This window comes from Canis lupus, chromosome 11 (assembly GCF_003254725.2).
Source record: "Canis lupus dingo isolate Sandy chromosome 11, ASM325472v2, whole genome shotgun sequence".
NCBI lineage: Eukaryota > Metazoa > Chordata > Mammalia > Carnivora > Canidae > Canis > Canis lupus.
Genome location: NC_064253.1, coordinates 53,666,606 through 53,678,951, shown reverse-complemented (window position 1 = coordinate 53,678,951; position 12,346 = coordinate 53,666,606). Strand labels below are relative to the sequence as shown.

General features: G+C 50.9%; 1 protein-coding gene across 2 annotated transcripts in view; it reads left to right on the top strand.

Moving 5' to 3' along the window:
• The window catches only part of SHB (SH2 domain containing adaptor protein B), a 139,387-nt gene that overhangs the window by 113,370 nt on the left and 13,671 nt on the right, over nucleotides 1–12,346 (top strand). The window contains exon 6 of one of the 2 annotated variants that reach the window (XM_025431956.3): nucleotides 8,530–10,302. The exons of the other annotated variant lie outside the window; for it this stretch is intronic. Within the exon in view, the coding sequence (XP_025287741.1) occupies nucleotides 8,530–8,533 (4 nt within the window). The 3' untranslated portion in view covers nucleotides 8,534–10,302. Of the gene's footprint in view, nucleotides 1–8,529; nucleotides 10,303–12,346 lie in introns of those variants that run through there. 2 annotated transcript variants of the gene reach the window in all.

Here is a 12,346-nt window from a genome sequence, read left to right as displayed (position 1 = left end):
AGTTTTTAATGTTCTCTGCCCCAGAAGAGAAGGGACTTTTTCCTAGGATTTAATATTAAATACCCAAGAATAGCTTTCATATCTGCCGTGAGGCAGGAAACGAATGAAGCTCTGAGTGTACCTCATCCCTCTTGTAAACCCTACAACAGTCCTTTGATGAGAAACATAATGTCCCTGTTTTGCAAATGAGGAAACTGAGGCTCAGAGGGGGGATTTGGCAGGCTCAAGGGGCAGGACCAGGATTCAGGACCAGCTGTTGGACTCTCCACGGGGCCCCTCTGCCACTGTGGGAATGGCAGCCTTTCTCTGTGCTCAGGCTGTTGTTTGGGCAGATTTGATTTCTGTGTGTATTGCAGAGGGTCTGAGGAGTGCTGGGAGAGCCAGGAAGAATCCTGCTGGTGTTATCATCTGTGGCTGCTTTGTAAACAGTTGGGTTTCTGACCCATGAAACATCACTGTTGAGATAGATAGCCCTGAAATAAGAAAAGGGTTTTTTTGCTTGAGAGCTTCATCATTCATTGCTGTTACCAAATGGGACCCAACAAATGGTCTAAAACCCATTTTACACATGGGAAGACTGAGGCCTTGAGAGAGGAGAGATTTCCCAAGGACCCAGAGTTAGTGTCAGAATTGGAGTTTAAGAAACCCAGACTCTTTACCAGCACAGACCACCAGGAACAGTGAGGCCCTCTGCCTGGCTTCTCTCTGCTCTACCTGCTGTTCTTAGAGGCCATGTGATAGAGAAAGGCCTGCTGTGGGGTGACTGTCAGCCATGTAGATGGTAGCAGCAGTGCAGCCAAGGAGGGAGGGTCTGGCCTGCACTCTCTGCTCAGGACTGACCCCACCCTGTCCTCTGGGCTCTGCTCCGAGAGGGACCATGACAAGCTACAGTGCATGGGCAGCAAGGAGAGGTACTAGAGGTCGGCCTGGAGAAGAGAGGATGTGTGGAAATATGGTGGGAACCGCGAATCTCTCAAGGACTGTCAGGGCAGAAGGAACAGATGTGGTTGGGAACCCCCAGATGGGAGTTAAGGGCGGGCAGATTCCAGCTCAGTGAGAGCGAAAGTTAGAATTCTGGCAGAACTGATCAAGAATTAGATCCATCCGAAGCTGTCTCAAGAGGTAGTGTCTCACCACTGGAGGTGTGCAACTAGGGCTGGATGACCGCCATTAGGGAGAACATGGAGGGGATTTCTAAGCAGCTGGGAGGGCACTCAGGACAAATAGCACCTGTACTTCTTTGTCCACTGTCAGACCCGTTGGCTTTATTAGAGTCAGTCTGGTTATCTCAGCTGAGAAAAATTCAATACTGAACTGGGCTGAGAGGCTGGGCTGGGAGTGACCAAAGTTAGAGGCCCATCATGGACGGAGGAGAGGGTGGCCGTGGGGGACAGGTGCACACCACTGGCCACATTGACAGGGACCAGCAGGTCCTCAGCTACTACTCCTAGCTCACTGTCCAAGGTAACCTAGCAAACTAGGTGTTCTTCAGTGATTGTTTCAGAGTTTCACCTTCCCACCTTAAAGTGAATGGTGCTGTTCAGGGTTGGAAGAGGTAAAGGCAGCAGATAACATCAGAGATGGGATTCCGTGCTGCCCTTCCATGCTGACCAAGGCAGCTTGCTCATCACTCCCTGGGCTTCCTCAGTGCAGTACTCCTCATGCTCACACTCTGAGTTCCTCTGTGACTCTCTTTTCTCCTGGAATCCCATTGTTTGGGGCCTGGCCAGAGGAATGTTCCCAAAATGACTAATTGGTTCCCCCAGGAAGGGGGGAATGGAGCACCCCAAACCAGGCCCAGTAATTCTCCATGAGGGCCCAGGCCCCATCAAGCTTCCTGTTTATTCACTGGGCAACGGCTGAGCCTTTGCACCAGGCAGGCCCCACTGGACCCTGGGGCCCAGTGGTGACCCCGACACAGCTCTGCCTGCAAGGGAACAGTGACCTCCTGAGTACCCAGGATATGTCACAGTTGAGGCAGCAACATGGGACCCTATTCCATCACAGCCTCAAGAGCACAATTCCTTTTCATCCCCAGTGTACACCATTCCCTGGGTAGTAGGACTTGAAGGATGGACAGCAGCATGATTCTGTTTTCATGGTAACAGGCTTGGAGTCCAGGGTTCAGGGATGCATGCAATGGAGAAAGCAAGGGACAGGCCTCCCCACTCCATGGCCTTACAACCCTGCAGGCACAGCACTTTTCTGAGCTCTTTCTGTGCACAGGATGCTCTTCTTACAGAGAGAAAGCCTCTCTAGCTCAGCCAGTGCAGTGTAAACATTATCTTCTGTTATTCCCACCCTGCCCCAGATTGCCCCTGTGGTTTCATTAAAGGCTATTTTTAAGGGCAGCAGAGAGGAGGACCTATTTCCGGAGTTCTCGACAGGAGTCCTGACTATCAATCACTGCTTACTGTGTGACCTTGGGCCAAGTTCCGTCCTTCTGGGTCTCAGCATCCACATCTGTTCAGTGGGACTTTGATGGCTGCTAAAGATCCTCTACCTCTGACATCAAGGTGTCTCTAACTCCCTGGATTTCTTGTGTCCATGGATTCAGCCTCCCTTTGTCTGCGGAGCACTCTGGCCAGATCCCCTACACCTCACAGGCCAGGGAGCAGGTGGAGAAGATTGAGGACCAGTGCCCTGTGCCAGGACCCCAGATAAGAATACTGCCATTAGGCCTGAGTGTAGATGACTAGGTTCTGTCCACATATGCTATGGTTTAGTTTTACATGCTTCTCTAGAGCCATGAGATCCCAAAAGCCAGGTAAGTGGTCTCACGTGGTCAGATTTCCCTTGAAGAAGCCCAGAATTGAGGAGATGGGCTAGGCCATCCTGTGGCTGGGCAAGGCAGCCTGTTAGGGGGAGGTGAGCTTGCTTCTCAGAGTGGCTGTAGTTCATGATGACCAGTCCAGGTGCCAGCTAGGGCACCTGTGATACCTGACATTAATCACCTTGACCACAAATGGAATGACCCTGGTACTGAACGTCACGGCTCCTTGGGGCCAACGGCAGCTTTGCCAGCCACAGTGTGAGGTGCAAAGTCTCTCAGATCCTCAAGGTCTGTGTAGTAGGGGCAGGGTAGGATTGACATTCTCTTTGCATGGTGTTGTCAGGAGCATGGTGCGAATTGACACTGGAATTCCAGCTATGCTTTCATGTGAACGTTGGGTCTTGCCATGAGGATGTTCTAGAGTAGAGGAAGGATTTGGGGGAATCTGGCCTAGAAAACAGGCCCTCCACCCTTTCTCTCCTTTTCTCAGAGCCCCCTGTACCAGGCACTGGGCAGAGCAGCACAGAACTGAAACGAGAACAGCTCAGCTCGGGTCACAGGAGGAGGTCTCAGGAGCTCACAGCCTGGCCCCTTCAGCCTGGTCTTGTCACATGCAGGTCTGCACAGAGTTGGCACAGGAGTGGGCAGTCCCTGCCACAGAGGGTTAGGTTAGGAGAAGCTGCTGATGCACTTGAGCCTTAAAGAGAGGATAAGTGGTTTCCAGACGGGGATGCCTGGGGGGACCTCAAGTGGAGGGGACAGCCCAGGCAAAACCCTGGAGATACAGAAAAGCCATTGGTGGGTCTTGTGCCTCACAAAGGAGTGGGGAGTCAATTTTTAGTGATGGAGCCACTAAAGTGCAGGATCCGCTCTCAGGGATCCACCTTCCTGACCCCATCTCCCTGCATATCCACAGCACCTTACGTTTTAGAAGGCCTGTGTGTTTGCCCTACGACAACCCCACCGGGTGGCTAGGACAGAGGGCCCCATCCTCTTCATTTTAGGGAAAAGGCAGCTGAATGAACTTCCAAGACTGCAGTAGAGGCCACAGACTCCCAATCCGATCAGGCAACCGTAGGGGCCCATCTAGTCCATTGTTTGCTTCATGGATGGGGAGACTGCAACCTAGAGGGGATTCATGATTGACCTCAGGCTACCTAGCTGACCATTGATCACACTGACAAGAGATGGTGACTGCTTCCCACTATGGGGGGAAGGGCCTAGGCTGCCAGTCATCTGTCACCACAAGCTTCCTGCACTCATTGCAATCCAAGATGGCACCTGTGCTGCCCACCCCACTGCCCTAGATCCCCTCCTTGGCAGACACCTCCGCCTGTGGATGTGTCTGTCTAGCTGATTTGGAATGCTGCCCTTATCCCCTCCTCCTTACAGAACTCTATCTCTTCCCCTGTTCTCCAGCCTGACTGGGGGGGTAGCATGCCCCTAGGCTCCCTCTCAGCTGCTAACAGACACATTGGCCTTCAGAACACTCACGCCAGCCTCTGGGAAGCAAGGGGTTGAGCCTTTACATATTGGCAAGAAAACACCACACTCTAACAGCTTCCTGTCTGGAAAGGCAGGCGGGGAAAGGGATAAAAAGTCTTGAAAAATCAAATTAAAAGGGTTCTTCAGGCACTTTGGACTACGAATGACTTTTTGCAAGTTCCGCTTTCATGAGTTTTTGCAAAGGACTCTGGACAAGATGAGGGAAATAGGACTTCAAAGACCAGGGTTTGCAGCTGTTGGGGGCAGGGAGGCAGGGTAGTGCCAGGGCTCCCCTTTTCAGATGCCTATCCCTGGGAACGGACAGACAGAGGCACTTAAGGCCTCTCAGGGGCACGAGGTGGCTCAGTTGGTTAAGCGTCTGACTCTTGATTTCGGCTCAGATTGTGATCTCAGGATCGTGAGATTGAGCCTCGTGTTGGGCTCCATGCTAGGCGTGGAGGCTTCTTAAGATTTTGGGGATCCCTGGGTGGCTCAGCGGTTTAGCGCCTGCCTTTGGCCCAGGTCGCGATCCTGGAGTCCTGGGATCAAGTCCCACATCAGGCTCCCTGCATGGAGCCTGCTTCTCCCTCTGCCTGTGTCTCTGCCTCTTTCTCCCTTTATGTCTGTCATGAATAAATAAACAAAATCTTTTAAAAAAAAGAAAGAAAGAAAAAAAGATTCTCTCTATCCTTCTGCCCCTCTCCACCCTCTCTCTCTTAAAAAAAAAAAAAAAAGTCCTTGGGACGCCTGGGTGGCTCAGTGGTGGAACATCTGGGTCCAGGATCGAGTCCTGCATCAGGCTCTCTGCGAGGAGCCTACTTCTCCTTCTGCCTATGTCTCTGCCCTGTCTGTCTGTCTCTCTCTCTCTCTGGGTCTCTCATGAATAAATAAATAAAATCTTAAAAAAAAAAAAGTCCTCATGGGGACACCACTATTCCTTTGACAAGAGCCCAGCCCCAGCTTTCTTTAGGCAGTGAGAATCCCAACCCCAGTGGGAGACATGGCCCCAAGGAACCCCCACAAAGGGGCCTTCAGCTTTCAGATCCCTGGAGGCAAACTTCACAGCACCTTTGCAAATGCAGCCCAGTTTCTGACCTTAAGAGATGCTTCTGGGGTCTGGCCTGTTTCCATCAGGTTGCAACTCAAACTTGATCATTCAGGGGTCTTCCTCACCCCACCCCACCCCTCCACCCCATAAGCTCTGCCCCATTCAGTATCAGTTCTGGACTGGACTCTAGCCCTCTAGGAATTCATAGCCTGAGAGGAGAGGAATATCTGGAACTCATACTAACAGGACTGCTTAGGCCTACCCAAGATAGAAGAGGCTCGGGACTGGGCAGCCCTGGTGGCGCAGCGGTTTGGCGCCGCCTGCAGCCTGGGGTGTGATCCCGTAGATCTAGGATCGAGTCCCATGTCGGGCTCCCTGCATGGAGCCTGCTTCTCCCTCTGCCTATGTCTCTGCCTCTCTCTCTTTCTGAATAAATAAATAAATCTTAAAAAAAAAAAAAAGGAAAGAAAGAAAGAAAGAAAGAAAGAAAGAAAGAAAGAAAGAAAGAAAGAAAGAAGGAAAGAAAAGAAAGAAAGAAAAGAAAGAAAGAAAGGAAAGAAGAAAGAAAGAAAGAAAGAAAGAAAGAAAGAAGAAAGAAAGAAAGAAAGAAGAAGAAAGAAAGAAAGAAAGAAAGAAAGAAAGAAAGAAAGAAAGAAAGAAAGAAAGAAAGAAAGAAAGAAAAGAAAAGAAAAGAAAAGAAAGAAAAGGCTCGGGACTATGAAAGAGGAAGGCACCCGAAGGGGGGGGCGGGCATTTGGAGGGTGAGCAGGACATTCTATAGATGGGCAGGGAAGTGCAGATTTGTGTAAGAACAACAAATAACACTTCATAGGATGCTGGTCTCCAGGCTGAGGAATTGGGGTTCTAGCTCTAAGGTAGGGGATGTTCTTGAGGATTTGAGCAAGATACAGCCATGTCTTCTGAGGTGTGTTCTAGAGCCATTAGTGAACCAGGTGAGTATTATCAAGGAAAGACCACCACTTGTGTCTCCCTCTGCCCTCCCGAACCCCTCTTTGCCTCCACGTGCCCACAAACACTCCACTCAGGCTAGTGTAGTCCCAAGAGGCTGGGAGGCAGGCATCCCAGGGGCGGGGGATCCAGGGCAGCCCTGTTCAAGATGTAAAAGGAGGATCATGGACTCTGCAGTCAGAGATTCCTGGGTTTGAATCCTGGCTCCATCTTTTACCTGCTGTGTGATGCTAGGCAAGTGTCTTTAATTCCCTGATCATTGCCTGGAAAACCACATAGACCACTCTCATAGAGCTGTTGCAAGAAGTAACGTGGCTCTGCAGGTTCCCCCAATGCACAGCCCACAGCAGATGCTCAGTATAATGCCCGTCTCTGTTCCTCCATTTTCCCAGAGCTTTTAGACATTGGAGGACAGAGTGCTGTGCTAGGTCAGAAGCCCTGGGGACATGTCCTGGCGTATCTGCTCCTGGATGCTTGGGTGAATGTCTGTCCCCTGCATCCACAGAATAAAGGTCTGGGATTTGATTAGTAAATTCACTTCCAGGTTAAGGGCTTCACACAGTTAGGGTGAGGTGTCTTTCCCCTAGGTTCCAAGGATGGTGGGAAGACTTGGGCCACATCACCTCCCCCAAATAGAGGAGAAGGAGGTGGGACAATCTATCAAGAACATGCCTCCTGCTCTGATTGCTTAAATTGCTTAAGGATACCAGGCTGGTTCCTGCTCTGAGCTGCAGGTTTGTGCTGCCTGCTGGGCAGCCAGTCTCCATCAACAAATGCTTCCTGGGGCTCCAGCGGAGGGCAGTAGGTGTAGCCTGGCCAGGAGGAGCAGATAGGTTGCATTCCAGGGGTGTTGGGGGCACATTGCTGTTAGAGTTGTTTTTCTTTTTTCTCTCCATTGATTTATATAGTAAAGGAGAGAGTTTTCAAACGGTAGGCATGTCTGGGTCTGGGCAGGCAGGCGAGTGATTAATCTTAGTTTGTTGCTGCTGACAGCCAGGAGCAAGAAATAATAAAGGTTTGCAGGGTGAGGAGGGGGTGGAGGGTGAGGAAAGGCTGCTCACTCTTTGGCCTTCAGCGAGGAGCACAGACTTCATTTCCCTCTACCGTGGAAGCACCCCTCCTTGGGTCAACATCTGAGGCTCCCAGTACCTCAGGGTAGCTGTCTGCTCCCAGGGGTGAGCCCCAGAACAGTCCCCCCGGCCACACCAGGGCCTCCCCATGCTTGTGGACCTCTCTGCACTGCATGACCCCAGCTCCAGAATGCCTGGACTTCCTTCATCAGTGGTCCTTTCCCCAGCCCTGTTCCTGACAGCAAGGCCTAAAGGAGGGCAGGGTCATACAGGCCTGCCTGGCTCTAATGAGAGGGGCCCTCTGAGGCTGGAGGAGGAGGGGCGTGCAGAAGAAAGAGCTGAGGGTCAGCCAGAACGTGACGGTGGTGGTTGAGGGTTGAAGGGAAGAGAGGCTTTGACATGGTCCAAGGAGGATTCAGGTAGCTGTGAGTGGGCAGGGTTAGGTGCTACCCATGCTGGGGAAACAGCACAGGAGGAAAAGCTTCCTACTTTCCAATCCACAGTTACTAAATATATCGCATCACCAGCATCCTCTCTTGCCCCCAAGAGAGGCAGCTCTCTGTGCAGCAGAAGACACGCCTCTTGAACCTCCCCCCCCCCCCCCCCCCCGCCCAGGTTGCACACTCAGCGTAGAGCCCACCACAGGGCTTGAACTCACGACCCTGAGATCAAGACCTGAGCCGAGATCATATCAGATGCTTAAGCAACTGAGCCACCCAGGCGCCCCACCAGCTCTGCCTTCTTAATAGCAAGGTGGTCTCGGGCATGAGAATCTTAACATCTCTGAGCCTCCATTTTCTCATCTGTAAAATGGGTTTTATAGATACATTAGTGAAAAAATAGTATGTGTGAGGCACTTCTATGTGCCCAGCATGCATGCAGTAAGTGCTCAGTTAATAAGTGGTAACTTGCAGTCTTTGTTAGAGAGACTACAAGTTGAGGAAAGAGCTCAGGTTGTCCAAAGCCTTATGGATTATCTGGGTCTGGCCTAGAAGTCTCTGTCCACCCCCACACCCCCTCCTCTTTGTTAGGGTGGGATTTTAGAGTTTATGCAGGCTGTAACTCAAAACCCTGCATTATTATGACTGAGACTTCAAATCACACAGAGCTAGAGTCAAATTCATGGTGCCCTCTTCCTGGCTGTGTGACCTTGTGTAAGTCACTCAACCTCTTTGATCTCCCAGCTGAAGATGATGGACACCTCAACAAGCATTTCCTGGGGCAGCCCTGGTGGCGCAGCGATTTGGCACCGCCTGCAGCCTGGGGTGTGATCCTGGAGACCTGGGATCGAGTCCCACATCTGGCTCCCTGCATGGAGCCTGCTTCTCCCTCTGCCTGTGTCTCTGCCTCTCTCTCTGTGTCTATGAATAAATAAATAAAATCTTTAAAAAAAAAAAAAAAAAAAACAAGCATTTCCTCATTTTCTCATGGAGAAGCATTTTTGTGGCAAGCCAGGGCAGCAGCTCTGCACTGAGTACACTAAGCAGAAATATTGGGATTTACAGAACAGAGATCTTTTTTCCCCTCTTAGATGTATTTATTTATTTTAGAGAGAGCATGCACGAATGAGGAGTGGGGGGCAGAGGAAGGAAATCTTAAGCAGACCCCCCCACACACACACACACACACTGAGCATGCAGGCCCACACAGGCATGATTTCACGACCTGAGACCATGAGCCAAAACCAAAAGTCAGACACCCAACCAACTGAGCTATCCGGGTGGCCCCAAAAGGAGCTCTTTTAGATCGCCTGGCTTGGTGCCCTATACAGAAAAAACTGGGGCCCAGAGAGATAAAGGAACTTGCCCATCTCTTGGCTTCCTGGCCAGGCCCTGTTTTCTGGCAGCATTTGAGTCAGGCTGAGACAGAGGGCAGCAGGGACAGGGCTAGAGTTGGGGGAGGTCTGTGCCTTGCTCTCACTATATGGAGGATTTCACATCCTTTCCAGGCTGATGGAGGAAAAAAGAACTTTCTGCTCAATTAGTGTGCAGTGTACTTTCTCCTTCCAGAAAGTTTAAAGGAAATGCCAGTTAGGAGCTGCTGCTGTAGGCAAAACAGAGGTACCTCAAACGCTTTTTGCAGGAGATGAACTGACAACAGTGAACCTCAGAGTGCAGATACCTCGCAGGATGAAAGGACATACATCGAAAGGCACTGGGGGAGGGATAGTAGAGGTTTCCCTGTATTCAACATTATTGGGAAAATATGCCCTGCCAGTGATAACACAGTTTCAAGGATGCTGCCCTTAAAATGGGCACCTCTCCTTCATTCTACACATGATGCTTTGGTGATTATGGCTCAGGCCCAGGAAACCCAAGTTCAAATCTTGGCCCAGGTGCTGTCTAGCTGTGGGACACCAGATGAGTCATAAACTCCTTTCTTTCTTGAGTGGATGCCCTGTTGCAGTTGACGTTTTCAGCACTGTGGGGCCTAGGTTTGGGTTGTGGAAATGCTAAAGTGAGGTGATACATGCCAGGGCACCTGATACTTAAAAATATCAAGCCATCCCACCGTGGTAGTTAGCATGTGGTTAGAAGGGCAGGAAGGATTAACTTCGTCTTACACATGCAGCAGCAGGCTCACTCTGTCACTGCAAGTGAGTGAAGAGTTGGACTTTAGTGCAGCCCAGTGCCCGCTTTCTGCCCTGTGGACCCTCTCTGAGCAGAAACACCCCCAAGCCTTCCCCTCCAGCTGGGCCCAAGAAGCCCAGCCAGGGCCCAGGCAGGTGTCTGTAGCCCTAGGACCATAGCCGGAGTTACTGAGCAAGACCTGGGTCACAAGCCCATTGCCAGGCATCTTCCCCAAGGTGACATGTAGAAGGCCAGAGATCCTAAGGCTACTTCCCTCAGCTGGTGGGAGCCTGAATACATTGGGGTTTTTCTGGCTCTGAAGTGACAGTGTTAGGATACATGACTTAGCTGTGGAGTTCAGTTTCTTCTTTGGGTCCAACTCTCAAGCAGCAGAAGCTGGGAGCATCTGGGGATCTGGTGGCAGAGAAGGAGGTTGAGGCAAGCTCACAAGAGACAACGGTGGTCTCCGTAGCTGGCAAGACAGATTTACAGAAGCCCCATCTGACCATGGATGTGTCTGGAAGGCGGATCAGGAGTGCAGGCTGGCTGCTGAGGGGGACTAGGGCTGAGGGAGTAGAAAGGAAGACCTGTTGTGGTGTAACTGATGACCGCGAGAAAGAGGGAGGAGTCAGTCGGTTAAGTGCCTTTAGCTCAGGTCATGATCCTGGGGTCCTGGGATCCAGCCCCTCATCTGGGCTCCCTGCTCAGAGGGTAGCCTGTTTCTCCCTTTCCCTCTGCTGCTCCCCCTGCTTGTGTTCTCTCTCTCTCTCTTTCTCTCTCTTTGTCAAATAAAATATTTTTTAAAAAGGCAGGGAGGAGTCAGGACCTCATCCAGATTTCTGAATGACTGGTGCGTGGTGGTATCGCCAGCTGCAACATGGATCTGAAACGGTCTGTTTTAAAAAGCAGGAAAACATGCTCTCCCTAGCCCAGCTGCCCTCTTTCCACTGCTGTTCAGAACCCAGAGGCAAGAGGCACCTGCATTCACACTGTCAGCCCATTCTCCAGAGCCCCTACTGGCTTACCAGTGCCAAGCATGCCCACAGACAGGCTAGGGTTTCCCTTTCTGACCTGCCACATCTCCCCTCCCAGCCAAGCATGCAGTTTTTGCTCCCCTGAGAGCTCCCAGGTCCCCTCCAGCATCTGAGCCACCCCGATTACATTTCCAGCTGGTTTTTAATTATCTCATATCAGCCCGCGTAAATCTGCTTGTGTGGCTCACCCGCCAGGGGAGGCATTCCAACTGCCCGTCTGTCGCCAGGAACCCTCTCGTGCCCCAGGACAGCTTCTCTTCTGAGCCACTGGGTGGTCTCTCCAAATGAGAAAAACATTTCTTTCCAATTACATTTCTAACATCTTGTTAATATGACTTATTTAATAATATTTTTGCAAAAACCATCTGGGAATGGGTTGGTTGGGGACTTGGGGAGGGCATATGGGTGCTGCAGGGACCGGCCATGGTAACAGATACAGATCCCATATCTGCCATCAGCGAAGGGGCAGCAACATGGAGAAGGATGCAGCCAGGGGGCCAGAGGACCAGGGCCTGAATCTTACTGTTTCCACCTGCATGAGCTGCATGAGGGTCACCCAGCAGGTGGCTTCACAGCTCTGAGCCTCCTGAGCCCTGAGGCTCAGGAACACAGTAGAAGGAAGGAAAACGGACTGTAAACTTAGAGGCTGTGCTAATGCAGGTGGGGTTATTTGCAGAGCCTCAGTGCTTGCCCCAGGAAAGTATTGTGGTCTTACTTTGCTTCTAACTAGGTAAATAACTCCAAGGCCCCCAGAGGAAATACGATTAGCTCCTACCTAGAGGCATTTGGCAGGGCTTGAAGCAAATAGCTTCATACAGTAAAATCCCAAAATGGAGGGTTGTTGTTCCTGATACCGTCAGGGCCTTAGAATCAGAAGGGTCTTGAATCATCCGGGTCAAGTCCCTGGCTTTGGGATGGGGGAAAAAGACCTCCCCGGAGTCCTATGGCAAATCACTGACAGAGGCCGGGTGCTGTCACCCTCTAAGCCCCACAGCACTGTATTTTCTTCTCCCATTTTCTGCATAAACATTCTTGGTATTTGAGGCAGATTTATAAAATCAGATGTCAGATTTTATAGCTCTTATCTTTGCTCCCACAGTTCAAATGCTAAAACTATAAAAATGGATGTTTTGCTATGCTTGAGCGTGTGTTGTGTCACATTCATACACATGCACACCCTTCAATTTGCTGGGACGGAGGCCTCCCCATTCTGGTCCTTAGTGCCTCAAACCTGCTTTTTCCTGGGCAGCTTCCCTAGTGAGCAGTCACCATCTCCTTTCCAGCCAGGGGTGATTTCTGCCACTTTTAATGCTCTCTCTCTCTCTCTCTTTAAGATTACTTCACCCAAGAGGAATATCAGAAACAATTGGTTTGGCAAAGCCAGCTTATTAGAAATG